The sequence below is a fragment of the Dermacentor silvarum genome, chromosome 3, assembly GCF_013339745.2.
Source record: "Dermacentor silvarum isolate Dsil-2018 chromosome 3, BIME_Dsil_1.4, whole genome shotgun sequence".
NCBI lineage: Eukaryota > Metazoa > Arthropoda > Arachnida > Ixodida > Ixodidae > Dermacentor > Dermacentor silvarum.
In genome coordinates this window covers 201,918,783-201,940,466 of record NC_051156.1, presented here as the reverse complement: position 1 = coordinate 201,940,466, position 21,684 = coordinate 201,918,783, and the positions used below count along the sequence as shown (strand labels likewise).

General features: G+C 44.5%; 2 protein-coding genes across 4 annotated transcripts; one reads left to right on the top strand and one right to left on the bottom strand.

Moving 5' to 3' along the window:
* Nucleotides 1-369: 369 nt before the first annotated feature.
* LOC119446511 (sin3 histone deacetylase corepressor complex component SDS3) lies at nt 370-12,127 on the bottom strand. Of its 2 annotated transcripts, none has more exons than XM_037710952.2 (10): nt 11,838-12,127; nt 11,299-11,368; nt 9,148-9,295; nt 7,673-7,829; nt 5,254-5,373; nt 3,738-3,799; nt 2,788-2,821; nt 2,617-2,701; nt 2,474-2,558; nt 370-565 (listed from the first exon to the last, which is right to left on the bottom strand). In XM_037710952.2, the coding sequence occupies exons 1-10, from the start codon at nt 11,965-11,967 to the stop codon at nt 467-469; spliced, it is 990 nt and encodes a 329-aa protein (XP_037566880.1). In that variant the 5' UTR covers nt 11,968-12,127; the 3' UTR covers nt 370-466. The 2 variants fall into 2 exon arrangements, with proteins under 2 accessions (XP_037566880.1, XP_037566884.1); XM_037710956.2 differs by having other exon boundaries at nt 5,254-5,349.
* A 240-nt stretch (nt 12,128-12,367) lies between these two features.
* LOC119446514 (serine/arginine-rich splicing factor 1B) lies at nt 12,368-19,753 on the top strand. Of its 2 annotated transcripts, XR_005190780.2 has the most exons (5): nt 12,368-12,641; nt 14,342-14,505; nt 15,381-15,553; nt 16,865-18,201; nt 19,198-19,753. XR_005190780.2 is itself a non-coding variant. In XM_037710961.2 (4 exons), exons 1-4 carry the CDS (start codon nt 12,475-12,477, stop codon nt 17,030-17,032), a joined length of 672 nt encoding a protein of 223 aa, XP_037566889.1. In that variant the 5' UTR covers nt 12,368-12,474; the 3' UTR covers nt 17,033-19,753. The 2 variants fall into 2 exon arrangements, 1 of the variants encoding a protein (XP_037566889.1); XM_037710961.2 differs by having other exon boundaries at nt 16,865-19,753.
* Nucleotides 19,754-21,684: the final 1,931 nt, after the last annotated feature.

Sequence of the window (21,684 nt, the reverse complement as noted above, 5' to 3'; positions counted from 1 at the left end):
TGCATCCACCCCCAGAGTCCCAAAAGTGAAACTAATTTTTAGGAGCGGATACTGTAGTAAAATATTTAGGATGCTGGCTATTTTCTATAGTTCAGACCTTCACCTAACATGACAAGTTGCCGCTCCTTTAAAGGTCACCCACGACAACAACTTGGCAGCCAGATTCTGTATGGCAATATAAGTAGGCATTCAAGTTGCTCGAGTTTTCACTGGTGCAGCAGCATGACTGCATATGTAAGCAATTAATTTGTTTTCAGCATCAGCAAATATGCTGGATGTGCTAGAAGCACGTGTTGCAAGGAAATGTGCAGAAGCTGACATCAAGATCAGATTTGCCCTCTGAAAAGAAGTAATGACAGCCACAGAGTGTTTACATAAAATGGTAATGTACACTGGTGTTTTAATATTGAACTTGGTAAAGGTATGTGCTATGTACATGAAGTTCTGTCTGCGCCTAAATGTGATGTCAGCATGCAGACTTCCTCCGCAAGATGACCTTCCCTTTCAGAAGCTGAGACAGATGGATCTTGACTTTGCCGCTGTCGCTGGTTTTCTTAACCCACAACTGCACAGGAGAAACGAAGCAGTGCATGTCCAGTTATGTGTCGCAGCAAGTGTTAGTGCTATCAAAATACTCCGAGTAGCACAATAAAAACAGTTTGGCTTGGAGCAAGCTAAGCCACGCAGCCAACACAGTGTAGAAAAACAAAGTTTATATAAATAAACTGTTAATAAGCAATGGAATACATCATTTGTCTTGTGCGTCTAGAGCACAGGCTAATATAAAAAGAAATGCACTCCTTGAATACTGTGTGGGGGCAGCTTCCCGTTTATACCATTCGAAATTTGTGCTGGTGCCTTGAACTGCATGCTGTATTTACTCATTTATGATAATTTGATCAAATCTTGTTATGGTGAAGTTGCATCCACCATGGAAATACCTTCATTATACCCAATTTTCATTATAACCATATACTCCTTACACGCTGATATTGGTAAGACACATTTTAGATTAATTCATTATATAAATGTTTTAATGCACTGTGGTGCCTAACCAGCCACTAGAAGTAGCGGCATTTGTATATGCACTCTTTTACAAATAAGTTCACAGCAAGGACTGGTACATGCACACACAGTATAGTTGTACAATACACATAGCAACAACAGCAAAAGTATGATGCACAGGAAAAAAAAAAAAAAAAAAAAAGCTCGAGAAACTAGCACTAAGTTCCACTGCAAAGACCACCATCTTCGAACTCACTGCATTTGAATCATGGGTACTACTATGTTTATTGTGACTATTGGTTAAGCATGAGTGTTATGAATGCAGGTGTTTGTAAAGTTAGGCAAGAAAATTTAGACTTTTGTGTCGTAACTCGTTCAACTTAAAAAATATAACATTAATAAAATTTACTGTTATGGTTAATTTACAAGAAAAACCTCGGAAAGACAAGCAAAAGGTATTATTTACACCTGACTAGGGCCTGCCCATCGGTAAACATTGGCAGTAAGCAGACATTTACAGTTATACATTAGCATAAAACATAAGATGCATAAAATAATGTTGTCCAAGACAAGATTTAAAAGTTTCTAAACTTTCAGTTAACAAAACTGCTAATTAAGAAAAAAAAGTCCTGGCAGAACCAATCTTGGTTTGATGTCTTTGCAAGCGAGAGCTTGCACATTTTGACAAGAGGCACGCTGCAGATTTCAATGGCAAACGTGCCCCTCAGCCACCATGGTTAACTTTGCAGAGAAGCAGTACTTTTGATAACCATTAAAGTGTGTTCAATCACAAGACACGACGTGCTTGCCTTGTAGAAGAGCGCCAAAGCGCACAAGTACGGTGAGAGACAGACAGCAATTTTCTTGCTGTCGTCTAAGGATGGCCTGTACCCACTACGGGAGATAGGCCAAGAGGCAGGCAGTTTTGAAAGTGTTCTTATTGAAATTTTAACCTGAAAAAAATTTCGCATAATGGAGCGTAATTTCTGGCACGAACGCACCATGTAACTTCTTTCTTCATTACCGTCTAGTAGAAGATGCGCGAGCTCACTTTTTATAAGTAAATTGTTGCTATGCAGGTCGCCTAGCACACCAAACGTCGTAAGTGCTGGCTTGCACGAGCTTATTCCGCCTTTTCTGGCATGCACACATGGTCTAATGGTCACAGCGTCGAGCTTCTTGGCAAACTGACAGACCACAAGGTGGGGGGGAAGAGGTAAAGAAAGCTATCGCTTTAAAAGAAAGGATGGTACAACCTAAAGTCACTTCAATTTGTCATCCTGTACTCCCGAGGACTGCTGGACGCACTACACTACTTTTAGTCAACGAGCGTTAACATACGCAGCATTTAGGACAGTACCGGGCAGTCCTGATTTGCAAATCGAAGTGATTCTCAGCTGTAGCACACTGTGCAAAACAAGACAAACGAATAGGACAGGCTGAAAAGCGAGCATGCGCAACGTCTTACTTCTGACGTGCCCACCGCTGAGATGACGCCGAAGAAACGGCCCATGTCTTTCGAATCCACGCAGACGGACTGGCCCCTTTGATAACTAGAACAATAGACAGTGCTGTAGCGCCAAGTTTCTGAATTGTGCTTCAAACTATTACCATTTCCTCTCGTAGAATAGCTTGCCATCCTCTATACGGGCCTCAATTGCGTGTGAACCATGATCCACATTTCCGTATTCTGCAACTGCACCAACAGGCAGGAAAGCAAGATCAGACACGACAGTCCTAAATAACTGCACAGTTGGAAAACTGCTCAATTTCACAACTCACAGTCCAATCTCTTGTTAAGGGATGGAGTCTTCCCCTGAAAAAAGCATCAAAAGAAGCAATTTGTGAAGAACAAGTTGATGCAAAGAATTCTTTAATTTGCCAAACCATTTTGCAAAAGAAATAGGTCGAAACTTACAAAACGTTACATTCCAGCAACACAGCTCACGAATAAAAAGGAAGCATACAGGCAATCAAGCTTTAGTGCTAAGATCACTTTTGTGAGATGTCACACAACTCGGCACTGGATGCCTCAATGTATACAGCCGACAGTGCTCCTGGCACCGTGCAAAGATAGCAAGCTTGACACAAGGCCAAGAATGCTATCTATGATATGCTTACATGTCCGGTGCTGAGGCTCATGATATCTCAAGAAAATCGCATTATTATCTCTAAATGATCACCCAAGAATACTGCCCTAGGAGTTGTTCCAAATTTTGCTACATCGAAACTTTGTAGGCTTAGTGCAAGAGTGCCAAGGGCCGCGATTTTGTAGCGATGCCTTATGACTTATTCTATACTAGTCTTATCATCCACCGCTCACGGCCGGCTGATCCCGTTGATAACGCGAGCGGACCGTCGCTCTGACCACTGACAAAGCACGATAAGCGCGAAAAGGCATTACCGCAAAGGCATCGCTACAAAATACCGACCCAAGATGAATGATGCAAAGATTCGTTACAATAAGAAAGTCTCCGTGACATTTCTTAACATTTTCGAAATTAAAGGTTATTTTTATGATAGGAACTTGTAAGGCAACTATCAAACATGCATGCATGGGTGTGCATGTGTGACGGGCTGCTTGTGGACATATGGACTTGGTGGCAGCAGGAAATTGAATGCACTGAAGTTAGCTTTGAGGATATTCAAGTGCCCCCCCCCCCCCCAAAAAAAAAATGTTTTTGCTAGCCAGGAAAAGCACAGGGGGAAGTGCGGAAAGGCATTTCACATACCTTGTTCAGCATCTTCAGGTCGTCGAGTATTTCACCGTCGTCCAAGAGGAAGTTTAGCTGGGGTGCTAGCGTCAAGGCACAATAGCGCATCACAAATGCATTCAAACCTGCACACAGTGATCTACAAGGACGTGTCTGGCCACAACATTATGATACAACTGAACCTCTTTACGGTAAACACCCATGAAAGTTGCTGTCCCGCTAAACTAGCATTAAATTACAGAGGAAATTTTTCTCGAAAAAAAAGAAAGCCCCTCACAGTTGAAAAAAAAAAAAAAAAGAAGTCATACTTCAGGTACTGAACTTTGTACCACCACCTTTTAAAATGGTTTTCATTTGCCACTGGAGCTAACATGAAGGCTAGCGGGTGGCAGGGTGAGAATATGTTAAACACTACCTCCATCTTGTAACTTTCTGAAGAATTCGTTCAATTTAATCAATATTTCTACACAAAGAGTAAAATTCCTGTGGAGATGTATGCCAATCTGGCCTACAAAGCGATCTGTTTGTCTTCTCTCATTACAGTCCTGTTTTTTTATCACTGTTTCCTTCAAGTTAAACATGAGCAACTGGTACATCAAAGACACTGAAGCTGCACAAGCGAGTTCTCACGCCCTTTGTTAGAAGTATAAGGGGTTTGCTTGCTGGCTGTTCTAAGTGATGATTCATTACCAACGCCGCCTGCGTGTTCTCACTGATGCCCTGGTCATACAGCCGCTTTCACTGCCACAAAATTTCCTAGCTTTCCTCCAACATGATGTAAGAAACAAAAATTACAAATTATTAGTACTGGCCAGAAAAAAAATTTAAAATGCGCAATGAAGTTGTCTATTAAAATGAGGTACTATATGCAAGGTAATTTTATTTTGTGATCACTCATAATTAGGTTTCAAACAAAATTTCGGGACTCCGACAGAGGTTGCCTTGCAGGCTGTTTGATACTGAGCATGTTGGCCTTCACCAACTCAACTGCTTTCAGTTTCACTGAAAAAGGTACAAGTGTATTTTCATCCGCAGCGTGAAGCAGTGATAGCAATAGTTAGTGCAACTCTACATAACCACCACTTCTGATTGTTGTTCTTTCCTCTGCTTCACTTAGTGCCTTGACGGGTGCTGTTCAAATGCTGCACTATTCCTATGCTTTATCCTCTGATTCCTCTTCTCCACTCTTTTTAAGAATTAAGCTTTCTTTTGTAAAAAAATATTAAGGCTGGTAGCGAGCACAGCTACTGACTTTATTACGTAACATACAAAGACCTAGTGTTTGCAATGCAGGCTACTGCAATACAACATTCTAGTGGTATAATTGTGATGCTATGACAACCTGTAGAAACTTCAGCTCGAACGCCATGGTTGTCACAAAAGAAGATGACATGACAATTTGCATTATACCAGTCATCATCATCATCATCACTGTAAACCCCAGAATGGCTCCTTCACACAAGAAAAGCTGTAAAATATGTGTGGCACAGTTGCATGGACAATGTGAACTGAACACAAGTACCGAAAAGGATATTAGGTGAAGTCTTTCGCCTCTTTTCGGGCATGGGAAGGGGATCATTTGGTCTTCTGCGTAGTTTTCTCGTTGTCACAGACTTCACCTCCATGGAATCTGCACACCACGGCAAGCTGGAACCTTAAACGAGACAACTTCAGTGCAGCTGGCAAACAAAAGGCAAGCGAGCAAGCAAACAGAAAAGAACTTAAATTCCAAAAGAAGCCAAAGCAAAACAGATGCACAACAAAAGTGATAACATGCGCTTGAACAAATGGTAACATGAACAGCATATTTCTTAAACAAGCACAAACCAATAAGGTCAACATACCAGAAAGAGCACCCCCCCTCAGCACTGGACTAACAATTCTTTTAACTGGAAACACAGCTTCTGCCAGTTAAAAAGGGCATGCATACATAGAGTTGTATAGAGCTGAAAGCACAGAGCTTAGTAATTGTAGGCGCCTATAGTAAATCCACTCGTACATGTCATTTTTTTTTTTTGGCAGGTTTTAAGCATTGAGCTGCAGTGCACATCAATTCAAGTAATACTGTTAATCATTCAAATAAGTTGGCATTTTTTCTTACAGGAATTTCCCCACGAGAAACTAGAAAGGCCAGCATATGGCCATGATCAAATGACGCCAGTTTGTAACAGTCTCAACAAATGCAAACTTTTTATGACAAAACATGGCTCAACAGACCAACATCTCTCATCGTCTAAATTTTGATAGCAGTCATTGCAGGCCTCATGCTGATGGCCTTTGCCTGTCCTCCTTCCCTTTAGCAAAGGATAAAAGTATGCAATGTCATTTCACTTCAGTGAGATGAGCACACGTTTGTCACTCATCTTAAAGGGGCCCTGAACCACTTTTTATCGAAGTGGAGAAAGGCATTTGAAGTGAAAATAAGCTATTTCAGAAATACTTTGCCGCAAAAAGTACTTCAATGCGTTCAGCAGAAGCGGAGTTATTGGCAATCAAACACGGCCTCTGCTGTGCTCCCGTTCCTACTTCAATGCCTTGCACTGCGAAGGCTACGGTGGAGTGGGGCGGGGCCACAACGCTCCGCCTTCTAAATGTCACCGTGGCGTGCAGTTCAAATTTCATTTTGGATGTTAATGTAGACGCAACGAATTCCGATTTCGGTGCCTACGACGCACTAACGCGTAAGCCAAACGCGGTCGTCCACAGCGTTTGAGAGAAAGGTAACTTCGCGCTCCGCTTGCGAGCTCCATGCACCGCCTGTGACAGCAAAACTTGGCTGAGATGTTCAGAGCAGCGTATGCTACCCGCGGACTATGTTATTTCACCATGCCCGAGGGGTGGTTCAGGGCCCCTTTAAAGAAATGACGGTCTGTGCCAACAAGTGCCTGACAAGCTAAAGGTTTGCAGTCATCAGATTTCTCTTCTATTCCTATAAAAGTAAAGGTCAACCAATACTAGAATAAATTTTTTAACAGCGGCAGATTCACCCACACTCGTGATCGGCCAAATTTGTATGAATACATAACAATAACGATTACTCGGAAAGCAAATTTACTCCCATAAAAGATTTTTTTTCAGTGTTTCCAATGTAGTATTCTGAAGCTGCTTTATTAAAGAATGGTATTTGGATAGTGCAGCCATTTAATATCTGTAATACCATTCTATGATGACCTGTATACCATTCTATGATGACCGACCAACAAGCCCACATTGCCACCCTCGTCAATTTGCTTCGTTAAAATTAAACAGTGAGAAATGTCTGACAAAATGAACTTCATCGGGCATTCACAGTCAGAACCTATGTTTCACATTCATGCTGCTGTATGTGTTGCTAGTTGCCACTAAAAATTGGTTCAATTGACCTGGACATTGCAAAGCGACTAATTGATATGTGTATCTGTTTGTGCGCCAGCTGTGGCCTTATATCTGCTCAAACATGATCGTGATTATGTGTATGTGCAATAAGACATACTTTTGTTTCAGACTGAACTAAACCTGTGGCCCTTACAAGTTTGAGTAAATGCAAGTAGTAAACTGCACAGCAATAACAATTCTTATTTTTCTACAACTCTCGGGTATGCTCTACCCAATTCTGACTGTGTTAAATGCATGCCAAAGCTGTAGTATCTGTTATTCCTGCATGCAATAATGAGAATCTCTGTTAAAAACCATCTTTCACTCAAATGTGCATGAGAACGCCATGCTGTGGCAGTGAACTATGACATGCACACAGATTGAGAGCCCATAGATTGAGAAACCATTCACATGACAACGGCATTAGCCTACATGCTAACAGCAGTGGTGTGGCTTTTTAGTGCAAAATGCTTCGCAACAGTTTTTCAATTCATGCCAAACTGGCGGCATTCCTCTCTGGTTGCCTGACAAGGGCACAGTCTACATGACATTGACATTGTCTACGTGACAATGACATTGAACGCAAGGTGCAAGCTTACCTCCGGTGAGCTCAATGGTGCTCCTCTCAGATTCCACCATACGCCGTTTCTCTTCCAGTTCCATTATGAGTGATTCACGCAGGTCTATCTTCTTCTCTTCAAACTCCCGGGCAGCTGCCTTTTTCTCCTGGATGTATTCTAGCTCCACACGCTCAATCTGCAATGAAGGGGTTCAGGGGTGGGAGCAAAAAAAAAAAAAGAGGAGCTTTGAAAAAATGAAAACAGCAGGTCTGACAATAACAAGACACATAGTGTGCGGGGTGGCATGCTCCCACACTGTCAGTTTTGCCTGCGCAGAGCTTTATGTAAACTGTCCAGCTGGGGTGCGATCGGAGATCGTTGTTCGAAACACGTTCTGTTCAGTTGCTGCGACGTCACAAAGTGGCAGTATGCGAAATTTTTTGACAACGGGAGGGAAAGAGCAGCCAATTCGCAAGCGGTGAACCATTCCGTAGCTGCAGCCGCCGTTTGGATCTAATCCAATCCACCAGACGTGCCATACGAAGCTGATCTCGTAGCAAGCGGATGACCGCTCGAACTTCACATCTCACGTCATGGTCTTCTCCTAGCAGACGACGTGCTCGTAATCAAAATGATTGACAGGAGCGTGTCATCATTTTGGCGTCACAAAAAAACGACGAACTCCACGGACGTTTGTCATCTGGGGAGTTCACCGCTTGCCGATTAGCCGCTCTCTCCCTCCCGTTTTCACAAATTTTGCATACTGCCACATTGTGACGTTGCAGCAACTGAACAGAATGCGTTACAAACAAAGATCTCCGATCGTGCCCCTGGTTTGAGAATGTGTGCCCGCCAATCACTGGTTTGCACTGGTTATTTCTGAAGGAAGTCCCGAAGTTGAGAAAACTTGCGAGGGGACGTTACACTACTTGTGAGCCACTTGCCCATCATTCTTGTCTGGTGCGTTCTTCTAATTTTCAGTGCACTGTCGCCGGTACTCAGCGCATTATAGAATGAACATGTTCCAGTACTCTGAAATGCTGGTGCTTGAAACAAGGCACAGTAATAGATCTTAGGTCCTCAGATAAGCAAGTTTCAAGGTAGCGCCATTCTTTCATCTAGCCGCCGTCGTCCTCATCCTCTCACGCTTTTGCCGTTGCCCGGGCGTGATTGGCTTAGCGCGATCATGCGGCATTTCCACATGTCCGCACTGATTACCAGTGCCCCCAAAAGGTTGCAATGTTTTTTTTTCACGTAGCAGGGTTTACACCAACATAGGCATGAATAAAAATTTACTGCACGAAATGCAGTTTCAGAATGAGTACCGATAATAAATTTAGTATGACACAAACGAAAAGCTAGTTGTTATTGCACACGTGTTAAGAGGTTTGGAACCATTGTGGGCATTAGCAGTGCTCCATGTAGGAGGAGAAATAGAGGACAAGGGGAGCGGGAAAGGGGGGAATGACACTACCTTGAAACTTGTCTAGGGACCGTAGGAGACAGTAACGCACCTCGTGACACTGGAAGACCTCATTCATGAAAAGCCGCTCTTGGTAGAGTTGCTCAATCTTGCGCAACCGCTTGACATACTCGGGGTGGGTGTCGTCCTTCAGCTGTGCCAACTGCTTTTTCAGAGTGGCGAGCTTGTCCCTGTACATTCTGAAAGAAAATCACATCATCCCATGTCAAATGTCTGTTCAGTTTTTAAACCACAGGATCTCGACATTGTATTAAAAGAAGTATAGTGACATGATATTTGTGACTCATCATTGGTTCCCTCTCTAAATCAAGGTCTAAGCCCTCTAAACCCAAGATATACTGGCACAGGTCAAAGCCTCCTAAATAACTTACAATTATATACTTGTTTCCATGAACTAGCTTCGGTTACAATATCCATAATGTGGATGCATCATGACGTCATTATAAATTGGCTCGTTCCATTTCTGCAACTGCTGCAGCTGCCAAAAGTGAGCACAGCCCTTCTGTTTATTGTAAGGCGGTAGCTTTTCTTAGCTCATTTCTCAGTATCGCGCCCTTCGCAGAACCCCGTCAAGGCCCCTTTAACCATTAGCACTATCACCAGACTCATGGCCATGTACATAATGTGACCAGTTTGGTACGTATCGGACGTTAGAGTGGCACTGTGGCCCAAGTTAGTCTGGTCACTCGGAAGCGAAGGTTGGGGCCTAAAGAGCTTACGCCGTCAAAGCTTGGTTCCCTGCTATGCCATCAGATAGTGTTGCGCTCCACAGATCACAGGTGCTGGAACCCACCAATTGCACATGCAGTATTGCGGAAGTTTTGTCGCAGCATGATCGGATGCCTCACCTTTCTCTTCATGAGTTGGTGGTGGTGCACGCATTTGCTCTGGAAGAACCAGTACCTTCGGACTCCTAAGCGATTCGGCGAGCTCGAGACCGGAAGTGAAAATGCCTATGGCAGCACGCACCATAGCTGGCACTTGAAACATTCGAGTTAACACTCATGTAACCATCATGAGAGCTTTTTTTTTTTTTGGGGGGGGGGGGGGGGGTGATTAACGTCCTGATGCCTAGCCTTATCGCTACACAAAATCAGCAAATTCTGCTCTGTCATGATGTCACACTGGTGTCGTCAATGCCAGGTCTGCTGTTTGGTGATGAACTTTGACATCACATTATCTCATATGCATTTCCCAATATTCTTATGTGGTAAGTGTCATCCTTTCATACACGAGATGCATGTGGTAGAGTTTCTACCAACTTCCAAACAGGGTGTCTGCTACTGCATTGGTGCTTTCAATTTCCCTGATTTTCACAGGGTTTTTTTCCTGACTGATAGCATGAAAATTCCCTGGAAAACTATGACACTGGAGAACAGCACAGCAATAAAGAGAGAAGTGTACATCCAGAAAGTTTAGCACACAATAAGCACAAAGCAGGTTCTGAATTGAAAATTAAATAATGCCCCAGTACCTGATACATCAACACCATAGTACCCGATACGTGGCGTTGATGTATCAGGTACTGGTGCATTATTCATTCATGACTCAAATGCAAAAATAAATGGGAAGAAAAACAGAAAACTGTGTACTCTATAAACACATATACACGCATATATAAAGTTAAAGGGAGAAAAAAAAGATTAGAAAGCACATCAACCCAGGGACACCTAGTGTGAAGATATTCTAAAATAAAATGTGTATGGCCTTCCAAGAAGCGCGAAGAAAATTCTCTGGAGCATAACAACGGTAATCTACATTAACTGCAACATTTGCTAGCTTCACTTCCTAAAAACAGATGGAACTGAAAAGGTTGTGCAATACGCCTCCTGAGTATAAAATTTAAAAAAGAAACGAATCAGACATGTAAAATTCATTTCTGTCTATGGAAACGGGTCTTTAATGCGTGAAACATCAGCTGGCGTCGCAAGATTTCCGAATTTACGACCAGCAGCTACTGCAGCGCACCGCACGGCGTGAACCGACAAGTAGACGCTATGACTGCTATCACGCACGCGCAACATTGCGAAGCTGTGAGAAGCTCCTCAGGTTTATCCACCAGCTGTTCACACTCTCGCATGAGCGCGCTCCGGAATAAACTTTTGCAGCGCAGTACATGGGAAACAGTGCAGCCTTACAATACACGGTTCGCTGTGGCTAAAATGTATGCACGCGGACTTACTGTTCTTTGATTTCGGTACATTCCTCTTCGCGCTGCTTGACCATGTCCGTCTCGCTTGCATCTTCAGTGTCTGTGAAGGAAAAAAGAAAAAGCAGTTAAGATCGAATGATTGCGTGAGGTAACGCTATCTGCAACTGGCACGCGCGCATATACGTGCTTTAAAACGTTCTCGATTTAAACTGCATGCCGATGAGCGCACTGCGTTCTCGGCTCCGGCAGCAATTAGACATTAGATCAATGTTTACACCAAATCGTTCGACAGAAGGAAGGGCAGAGGTTAGATGGGACCACGCTGCACATCTAGTTGTTTGCAGCCGGGCCTTCTGCCAGCTGCACAAATTAGAAAACCGACGGTTCAACAATTAAGATTTCTGAACGTGGCTCCCACGGCCACGTTCATACTGCGTTTTGAAGTTACGCGTCCATTGGTTAAGCTAGCACTTTCGTGCTGGTCTTTTACACGCGGCTCTGAGGTGGCAGGGCGGACAGTTCCGATGAGTAATAGAAGAAAAATAGCATGACGGTTATTGTTTGCCCACCTTCGTCCGAATCCCTATCGTCGTGATCCAGAAAGTCGTCGCAGTCGATGCTGTTGTCATCGTTGCAATCGACGTCGTTGCCGCTTTCTTTATGCATGGATGCGAAGTTTGCCAGGTCCTGCAGGTACATTACAACGAGATCCCTCCGGATTTGTAGTTTTTGCACGGGCAGAAACAACCCGTCGCGCAAGAGAACGAAAATGCAGGTGAAGACGAAAAAAAAGCAAGCTAACTCGCCCGAGGCGCTGACCGAAGATACGAGCTCGACCACTGAACGACAACAAATGCTTCCATTGGCTGAGACAAACTGCGGCACACAAAAGGTGGTAGTGACGTCATTAGTTACCGTTTTGCATTTTTCGTGCCTTATAAAATTATTTTGAGCAGAAGCTTAACGTCTTTATACTAAAATATTTGTAATATTTTATCTTGTTAAAGTGCAAGTAGTAGGTGAATACTTTGTTTATTTTGTTTATTACGAAAGTGCTTTTGTTTGTTTGTTCGCGTTTTGACAAAATTCGCGCGTTCTCGTTTACCGCGAGAGAAAGCGAGAGGGAGGCGACAATATTCGATCGCTTGGATTCGCAAACAGCGTTTTGTGTGTGTTTTGAGCAATCGGTGGTAATCCGTCGACATCATGTCTTTCCGAGGAAACGAATGCAGGATTTACGTTGGGAATTTGCCCCCGGACATCAGGAGCAAGGATATAGAGGATTTGTTTTACAAATTCGGCAAGATAACGTTCATCGACTTGAAAAACCGTAGGGGTCCGCCATTCGCTTTTGTTGAATTCGACGACCCCAGGTAAGTGTCCACGTTATCTTATGGGGGCGTGCGTGTAATCTCCACCTAATATTTGTGTTATGAGACGTTCGTAATAGTAATTTCAAGCTAGTATTGATGCGTGCGACGCTTGTGCGCATTGTGCTTGTTCAAGGTTGTTCCTGCCCGGGCACCACCCTTGCCCTTTTGTTTTGGTGCTCTGAAGACTAGTGCAGCTGTCCCATATTCTGTTTTACCGTGGTGCATTGCGTGGGTACTTGGCTCCTGCGGCGCGCCTGGTTCTCGCAATGTTTGCAGCTGATGTAGAGGAGCGCGCGCGTATTTGCGTTGAAACAGTCGAGCCTGGCAAAAAAAAAAGAAAAAGTACGTTTAGCAAAGGCACCTATGTTCATCTGTTTTGTGACGCATGTATTTTTGAAAACCGTCGCTCACTGCCGAGAACTTAAGGATTTCGCACCTAAACGCATGCGTTTGGTTGAGTGCTTCGCAGCCTACCTAATGAGACTGGCTTCAGTGAGCGTGTAAGTGAAACAATCAGTGAAAACGATCTAGAGAGACCACTGACAGTGCGTATATCGAAGGGCCATAGGAACCGCGTCTTCTCTGCATGGTTCGATAGAGCTGATTAGTGTGCTTAATGCATTTAGCAAAAAAAAAAGTGGGCATTCATCTCGCACTGCAAAGGTCGCGAACTGGAGCGCCATTTAGCAAATAGCGGCGCGACCTGGCTGCGCTGCAGCTGTTGCACTCTGCAGCTGCGCTTCGCGTTCATTAGGGGTGTGGGACGACGTGGCACGCGAAACAATTGAGCAATACGATCGTCACGAGTTGTATTCTTTGTCGTCACTTCTGGCTTAAGAGGACAAGTGATATCGGTGCAGCCCAACTAAAATGGCAATTGCTACCTTTCTGAAATGCTGGTGACACCACAGTGCACTTAAATATATTGTCTACCGAACCTGGCAAAGCAATACAATTCTGAAAGCTCAGCCACTTAACTATTATGCATTGTTCTAGATATCCAAGTGGTCATTTGAGATACTGCAATGTGTCTGACACATCATACACAAGTAAAACTTATCCTGAACAGCCAATTCTTCCTTGCAAGGTTTACATCAGTTCATTTTATTAAGTGTCTTCCAATTATAGTTACCATGCTATCCTTGGAAAAACTATTGGCATGCCATGCATCAGCACTTGTGCATGAAAGTTGCCGAGCTCGGACTATTCTAGCCGTTTGCTCTCTGGTGGCAGGGGCTTTGGTGTTTTAAACATCCACTGGCTGGCATTTTATTTGATCGCAGGCGAGCGTACGCTCTCGTACAATAATTACTAAGGGGAACTCTGACACTAGTGCCTATGGGTTCTGCAAGCAGGGTGGTTCAGCCATAATGGGAATGACAGTTTATAGACAACTTCGTCCTTGCTTCAAATGGCTTCGAGTCTATAAACTCATCATTAACACCGTTAAAATTGTCAGCAGGATACGAACACAAGGATGTCTGGTACAGAAGCTCGATATAGAGACCAACTTCAATTTCGGTATCAATAACCTCTATTCTAAACTTTTGGTCAAAATTTAGCATGGTGGCTGCTGTCAATAGTATCTGAATAGATACATTTTACACTGTCCAAAATTTAGCGAAGCAATGTTGCGAACTTTCAGCGTTGAGTGAGGGTATCGTGCTTACTGCCTCACTTTTTTTTTTTTTTTTTTACAGAGATGCAGAGGATGCAGTGCAAGCACGGGACGGCTATGACTATGATGGCTACCGCTTGCGTGTGGAATTCCCCCGGGGCTCTGCGCCCGGGCGGGGCAGCATGGGACCTGGCCGAGGCAGGGGACCCCCTGCCCGGAGGTCTCAGTACAGGGTTCTTGTTTCAGGTGCGTTATGGTGGTGCGATCGAGTATGCACTACTTCCACTGTCAGCAGGGTTGCGTATAGCACTCGAGCAACGTTGGGCTCTGCATGGATGCCATCTACCTAGAACCCCTGGTTCGAAATGGCCTACATCTGAGCATGGCAGCTAGGCAGAAAAGTAGAGGCACTTCCTTCAGTGTAGCTGCTAGTGCTCAGATGTTAGCTAGCTCGCGTCTCTCACATCTGGCATTACGGGTAGACTAGCACCCGTCCAGCCCAAAGGACTGCATTTGAGCACTCCAGACAAGCGTATTGACTGTTCATTGCGTAATGCTTTCTGGTCTGAATTTTGTTTTTAAAGTAACAAATATTTGGTGCAACCATATGAAACATGAAAGAACAGTAAATTTTCAACCGCAGGTTTTATAATATGGGACAACTGTCTTTCGCAAATTAGTAGGCTGCTCTTAGCTAGATTGTTTTCATGCTGGACCTAAGATACTTTGAACACCTTAGGTGGCAGGCCCCGAAGATGCAGCTTGGGCACTTTAATCTTGGCATGCACCAACACAAAGAGCATTAATTGACTGCTGTACTATGATACTGAAGTTAGGTAATCAATTGCTGGTAGCCAAATTTCTTAGTCTCCAGGTTGCGCTCGTGCATTTCGTGAATTCAATAAGTAGAGACTGACGAACTTAATTGCTGGGAAAGATGAATGGTGTGAAGTAGAAAGGATAGGGAATCTTAAAAAGTAATATTTCTGATTTCTCTCTTAATCGTGTTTCACTGTGGTTGAGTATGGCATTCAAGGTTCCACTAATTTAGGAGTGAATCAAATGCTGTTCTAACAATTGTCCTACCTTCGAGGGTGGTAATGTTTGTGTTTCTGCTGCAGGTTTGCCCCCTAGTGGCAGTTGGCAGGACCTGAAAGATCACATGAGAGAGGCAGGCGATGTGTGCTATGCTGATGTGTTCAAGGATGGCACTGGTGTTGTGGAGTTCCTCCGCTATGAGGACATGAAGTACGCTGTCAAGAAGCTGGATGACTCACGCTTTCGGTCCCATGAGGTGAGACGAACTGGTGTTACAAAAGCGACTGCGTTTGGTGGGATCAGGACGTACCATTTGTAGTACGTACTTCTGTCCTGCTGACTGATGTCACAATAGCATTTATTTCTGATTGGGTATATTGGGAGGCAGTTAAGTAAGTTATTAGTATGGTATCAACTCGAAAAACGAACTCCAAATAAGATGTCAACTGCCAGATTAGCTAAAGAATCTGTACTACCGTATTTTTCCACATATAACCCGCACCGCCAATTACAACAGCCCAGAAAGAAAAAAGCAATCAGCGTGCTAAAGTCGGGGTTCGAGGCTGCGAGATAATTAAAATGGCACCGTTGGATGTTGCTTCGGACCTGCAGTTAGGGGGAAAAGTCTGAAAAATGGGACGGCAAAGGTTTTGGGGCTGCCGCAATTTCGGACGTTTTTATACATTGGGTCTATGGGTACATGACGGTGCCGCGAAGGAGTCCGGGAAATCGGATGTTGACTATATTATAACCTGCACCCCGACTTTTCGGATGTTGACTATATAACCTGCACCCCAACTTCACTGTTAAATTTTTTGCATTTTTTATACAGGTTAGACACAAAAATACGGTATATGTACTGTTTTGTTCAATACAAAATACATGAGTACTGATTTGATAAAACAGCAATATAAAATTGTACTGGTATCAGTAACAAAAACGCACACAACCAAAGTATGCAAGAAGTGAGGATGGGCAAAAGAAGTGAAACCTAAAGCATAAACGGCATAGTAAAAAAAATTGCATATAATGTTAAGATTTTTAAAAAATTTCTCTTGTGCTGCAATAGAAAGGACTTCCAGGGTGGAGCACACCCATGTGATTGTTTCATGTATTTCAAATAGAGGAACCTGGAGTTGGCTGCAAGCACATGGCAGTAAGCATCTCTGTTTTTCAAAGCAAATGGAAATTTGTTTACTTCTTTCTTGTGCGTGGGTCACCACACCCACAAAATTTTGAGGTTTATGAAAAAAAGTAAAGGCCAGCAGCAGACAGTGGGCCTCCACTTTTCACAGTGTAGTAGGCTGTAGTTGAGTCACAAGAACAAGTGTGGCTAAAGGGAGGGTAAACAGAAATTTCATTCGAGTTGCTTAGTAAATTGCCCTTCTACAATACCCCAAAAGAAAGCCACCCTTACTGCTAAAAGCTAGGTAAGCCAGAAATGGTGCAAAATTTAGAAATGTCCTAACACGGTACTTCACAAGATGGGGAGAGGGGGTAGTTTGTACAGTGCAGCTATACGGGCCTGTTTGTGCACCTTTCTAACAAGCCCCTCAATTCTTTTCAGGGGGAAGTGTCATACATCAGAGTGCGTGAAGACTACAGCAGCCGTTCACGCAGCCGAAGCCGCAGCTACTCCCCACGTCGCTCTCGTGGTTCTCCCACATACTCACCAGCCCGGCGCTCTGGGTCACGGACACCCTCACGATCTCGGTCCTGTTCACACTCCAACTGAACTGGGAACTTTGGGGGTGTGAAATACGGTGGACAGCACTATGCGCTCGACAGGCAACCTTTCTGACCCCATTTTTCTCTTTTGGTGAACCTTCATTGTAGCTTCACATTGTTTTTTGTTCCTCGCATTCTGGTGGATGCTTAGAATTCTCTGTAAAGTGATGCTGCTTTGTTTAGATTTGGGCCATGACTTTAAGCTACAAACTTATTGGTCAAAACTTTGTAAAAACAATCAGCTGGCCCTTGTTCTTTTTCTAAATCCAGAATACAGTAAAGAGGCATTCTTCAAATGCCTAATTTTAACATCCAGCTTCCAGCTTTAGTAAGGTATGCAAAAGCAAGTGCAGAACCTGTCCTGATTCATAGTCGTTCAGACTTTTTTTGCTGCATTGCATATGCATAGCTTCCTTTTTGTAAACCTGTATTTCTGCTTGACACAAGTAGTTCTGCTTAAATCAATTGTTGCTTTTGTAATGTGGGCTCGTCATCGTTTTTGCATTACCGTCGTCACCTTTTGTTGGCCCACCGTTTTGTAACAAGATGTGTACAGATTGTGTTGGTAGTTCAGTGTTTTTCTTCATTACCAAAGTAGCGCACAAGCAGGACATGTATACATCTGCACTTCTCAGCCTGCCCATTTGTATGTGGGCACATCACGCATCACGAACTCGGGTAGCACCTGAGTTGTCACTAGCTGCAGCAAAGCACATTTCAATAACGTGTATGTGTGATGTTTTGTGTTGTTTGCCAGAGGAAAAAAAAATGTCTTGTGAACGGCGATGCCCATCTCTTGTCTCTCAATCTGTTTGTCTGTCTAGATGCCACAAAACGGGAGGATGGCACACGTCGCTGAGGATCACTAAAGTGGATATGTTTGCGGACACGCACATTCGGATCGAAGGAGCTTAGCGGGAGGAATGTGGAAAGGTGTGATGTCGCCCCGCCGAGGATTTGGCAAGGCGCACACGGCAGGAAGGGGAGAAAAAGAAAAACGCTTTCAGTAGAGCAAGCGCTGGTTCGGGGAGCGCAAGAGGAGGACAGCGCTGGGAGAAGTGGCTCGCACACAAAGGGAGGAGGAGAACACGCCGCGTAGCGCATAGGAAGGAGCGGCACACGTCCTGCACACAGGAGACGGAATTGGCCATCAGGATTTCGGAGCCTCGTCTCAGGGTAGGCCCCTCCCTCAAACCACCCCACATTGTCGCTCGCTCACCGTTGGGCTGGCCCATGCGCTGTCTCGTTTGCTCCCTATTTGTCTCGGGGGCTTTGCCGGGTCGGGGCTGCTTAGGTTAGCATTAGCAGCTTTAATCTGTCGGCCCCTACTCTCTTTCCCGCTTCTGTTTTGCCGCTCTTGTGTGGGGCTGCAAGTTCAATACCATGTACATGACTGGGTACATGACCTGGGTGTGGGTATTCACTTCACTAACCTTGCGTGTTCGCTCACATTTTCGTCGTATCCATGCTGGTCTAACAGGATCTGCTATGCCTTTTCGAATGAAATGAACGTCTAGCTGCAGCTGTTCGTTAATAAAGGTGCTAGGTGGTTCCAGCTTTGCTTTTGGTAGTCAACGCGAGTTCACTTTCCCACTCCAATGGCTTAAAGGGAAGGGTGGCCTTAAGCCCGGCAAAGCACCTCGATTTGCAAACAACGGGTGACTCCGTTCAAGATGAGTGCCGAGAGACTGCTAGTGCTGTGCATTTTTTATCTGTGGCTGTCTTACTCTCCCAAGACACGAAATAAGTCTCTGGTGCCATGTCACCATTGGAGACAAATGCGCGTTTTGTTATCTTGAGGGGAGTCGCTTGATTTGCACTTACTGGTTTCGAAAACAATTTTATTTTTGCAGACACTTTGTAACACTGCAGTTGAACAGTGCTGTGTTTAAATGTCCATAGAGTGGTCTCTAGATTAGGTTGTCTCCCACATTGAATTAGTGACTGTCATAGTGAAATGTTTTGTGGCCATTTGCTATGTCATAATTGTGAGCAATGCCTACTGTAGTAAACCTGTTGCCCCTGCCCAAGGAATAAGGGACAAGTTGTACCTTGGCCTTTCTTCGTATTTGCATCTTTTGTGTAACATTGTGTGAATGTATCGTAAGGGTTGGGGGAGCCGTTCATGCCACTCTGCTTTGCTAACCGTCCTGTCCTGTTTTCTTGCCAAAGGTCTCACTCCTGACGAGGAGGAGGACTGACACGCAGGGGTTCAGGACCTGTTTACACTCGTGTGTGGAATCTGGATCAATAGGATTGGATGGAATTCAGGATTGGATCCACACATGGCAGGATGCAAACAGGTGCCGTAAGAGCTGCGCGACGGGGGCTGGATGGCGGGGTGGGGTGGGCGATTGTGGCTAGTAGATGCTTCTTTGGGAGGGGTGATAGGCTCTCTCTGGCAGCTGTTTGCAATGCAGTACTTGTATTAATGTCAATGTAGAACTTTAATGTACTGCTCAAATGTAGCTTTAATAGTATACTCTCACTTAGAATTGTGCAGTCAATTTTAGGTGTAGTTTTAAACTTCTATACAATCAAAGATCTTGCTTTAGGTGATGGTTTTTCAGGACTCATCTGATGAGGTGAGTATGAACGTGGGGGCAACGTGGCATCCGAAAGTGGCAATACAGTGGCAACTTAAAGCAGAGCAAGCTAGCCTGTAGACCTTGTAATCAGTGTTGAGATCATGATTTTGAGTTGGCATTAAAATTGACCTCTGGTTTGACTCCTGGTTTGTGTTATTTGCATGCATGTGTACCATTGTTCACACGGTTAGACATCGCTGCAAGAGGCTGTTCTGCTTCACTGAATAGAGGTAACAGTTTCCCGCTGAAATCTTGTCAGTAGCAATAAAGCAGGTGCTGATCTTCCTTCTATAGACGAATTCAGAGCCGTTCTCGGGTGTAGCCATTTTCCCGCAGCAGTGGCGCTGCGGTGCGAGCATTGGCTGTGGACTGCGGGCACCGCGAATCGCACTGGTGGAAGCAGGAGCGGCGGCAATGAATTGTTCAAGCGGACCGTAAATGCAGTTTCGCGGTATCATAGTCTCACTGAGGGCGACACATTTTTGTTTGCGGAAAACGTATGTATTGGTTTCCGCGCATCGGAAAGTGAGATATTCTGTTAGAATAAGTGTTCTGGCAAGTGCGAGCCATGGTGCAAGATTAGTGCCAATAAGCATGCTACAGCTGTATGCAACGTCGCTATGTGCTGTCACAGCCTTTACAGTGACATGACAGTGTGTTGTGGCGAAGCTTTAGTTGACAAAAGTAAAGCTCAAGGTATAAAACGACTTCATTCATACCTCGACAAACTTATCCAAACGTGGTAGCAGTTTTAGAAATGCCGACGATGGCACAATGCTACCCTGACGAGTAGCTTTTGTACATCGTTGCTACTCACTCAAACTAAGTAGCAATGACAAACAAGCGCCACGCACAAATAAACGCTAGACCGCCGATTTCCGCAGTCCATGCCAAGAGGTAGCACCTGGTGTCGAGAGTATTGGAGCGCGCCCGCAGCCTGCGTGTGAGGCTAAAATAATCTGGTCTATACGTGCATATATACCTTTTCACCGATTACAAACATAGGCCCTGCACGGCTTCCGGTTTTGCCCACTGACTGTAGCTGCATAATGTAACTGGCAAAGAAGCAACCATGCATTAAAACATAAGCCCTGAGATTTGCAACACTTTTACCCTCTATATATATATATAACCATAATTTTACAAGTGCAGTTTCCAGTGAGTTACACGAAATAAAAAGTAAGTATTAGCCTTGAGACATTATGTGTCATTCTTTAGTTGAAAACGTAAAAAGAGACAACTTGGAAACTTGCTGTTCCCGCGCAGCAGACTGGTAAGGCACGTGACCGGAAATTTATTGGGGGCTGCACGCTCGATGCTGTTACCGCGAGCATGAAACCGTCTATAGTGAGGCAAGGGCTGGTTTTAAATTCTGGGAGTTGTGCTCAGCGTAACAGCTCGGCACAATTTCTAGATGTCGGCCTTCATCTGATTTAGATTAGGTTATACAGTGTAGACCGCTTATAACGTAAATCGCCGGAGTCTCGAATATCTGCACTATAAGCGGTACCGCACTATAACCAAAACGATTTTCAAGCCCTGCATGTATGCAAAACATGTAGACCAAGCACGTAGACACGCTTTGTACTATCGCGCGCACATCGCGATTGTTTTCACCAATGAGCTGGTGAAAACATAATCGCGATGTAGCCAGTGCTCTTCCAAGTTTGACAGCTTTGCACCGAGTCAAAACGAAACAACTGTTTGCCGCAACCGCTGCGGAAAAAACTGACCGCTATCGACGCGATTATGAACGGCAACTTTGCGGTGCTGAAGACACGCGCCCGACACACGCAAAGAGCCTGCACGAATTAACTACCATTCGCTGCAACAACTGCAGTCGAAACCGCGGTCGCCATCTATGGGATTGTCGATGACGACTACGCAGTTTTTTAGGCACGCGGCTGATGCGCGTACCGAGCAAAAACGAAACTACCGTTCACCGCGGCCACTATCGACGCGATCGTGGATGACGACTACGCAGTTGCGAAAGCCGGCGGCCAACGCGGTGTTATGCGCAGCGGTAAACACGAATACAGGCTTTAAAGACACAAATAGGCTCGAAGCGTTC

Excerpts from the sequence above, each read along its gene's own strand:
- LOC119446511 (XM_037710952.2), bottom strand. The coding sequence starts at position 11,967 with ATGTACCTGCAGGACCTGGCAAACTTCGCATCCATGCATAAAGAAAGC. Across the intron at positions 9,296-11,298 it reads TGTACCGAAATCAAAGAACA|AATGTACAGGGACAAGCTCG; the intron begins GTAAGTCCGCGT and ends ATTTTCTTTCAG. Across the intron at positions 2,702-2,787 it reads CCTTAACAAGAGATTGGACT|TTGCAGAATACGGAAATGTG; the intron begins GTGAGTTGTGAA and ends CTGTTGGTGCAG.
- LOC119446514 (XM_037710961.2), top strand. The coding sequence starts at position 12,475 with ATGTCTTTCCGAGGAAACGAATGCAGGATTTACGTTGGGAATTTGCCC. Across the intron at positions 12,642-14,341 it reads GTTGAATTCGACGACCCCAG|AGATGCAGAGGATGCAGTGC; the intron begins GTAAGTGTCCAC and ends TTTTTTTTACAG. Across the intron at positions 14,506-15,380 it reads GTACAGGGTTCTTGTTTCAG|GTTTGCCCCCTAGTGGCAGT; the intron begins GTGCGTTATGGT and ends TTTCTGCTGCAG.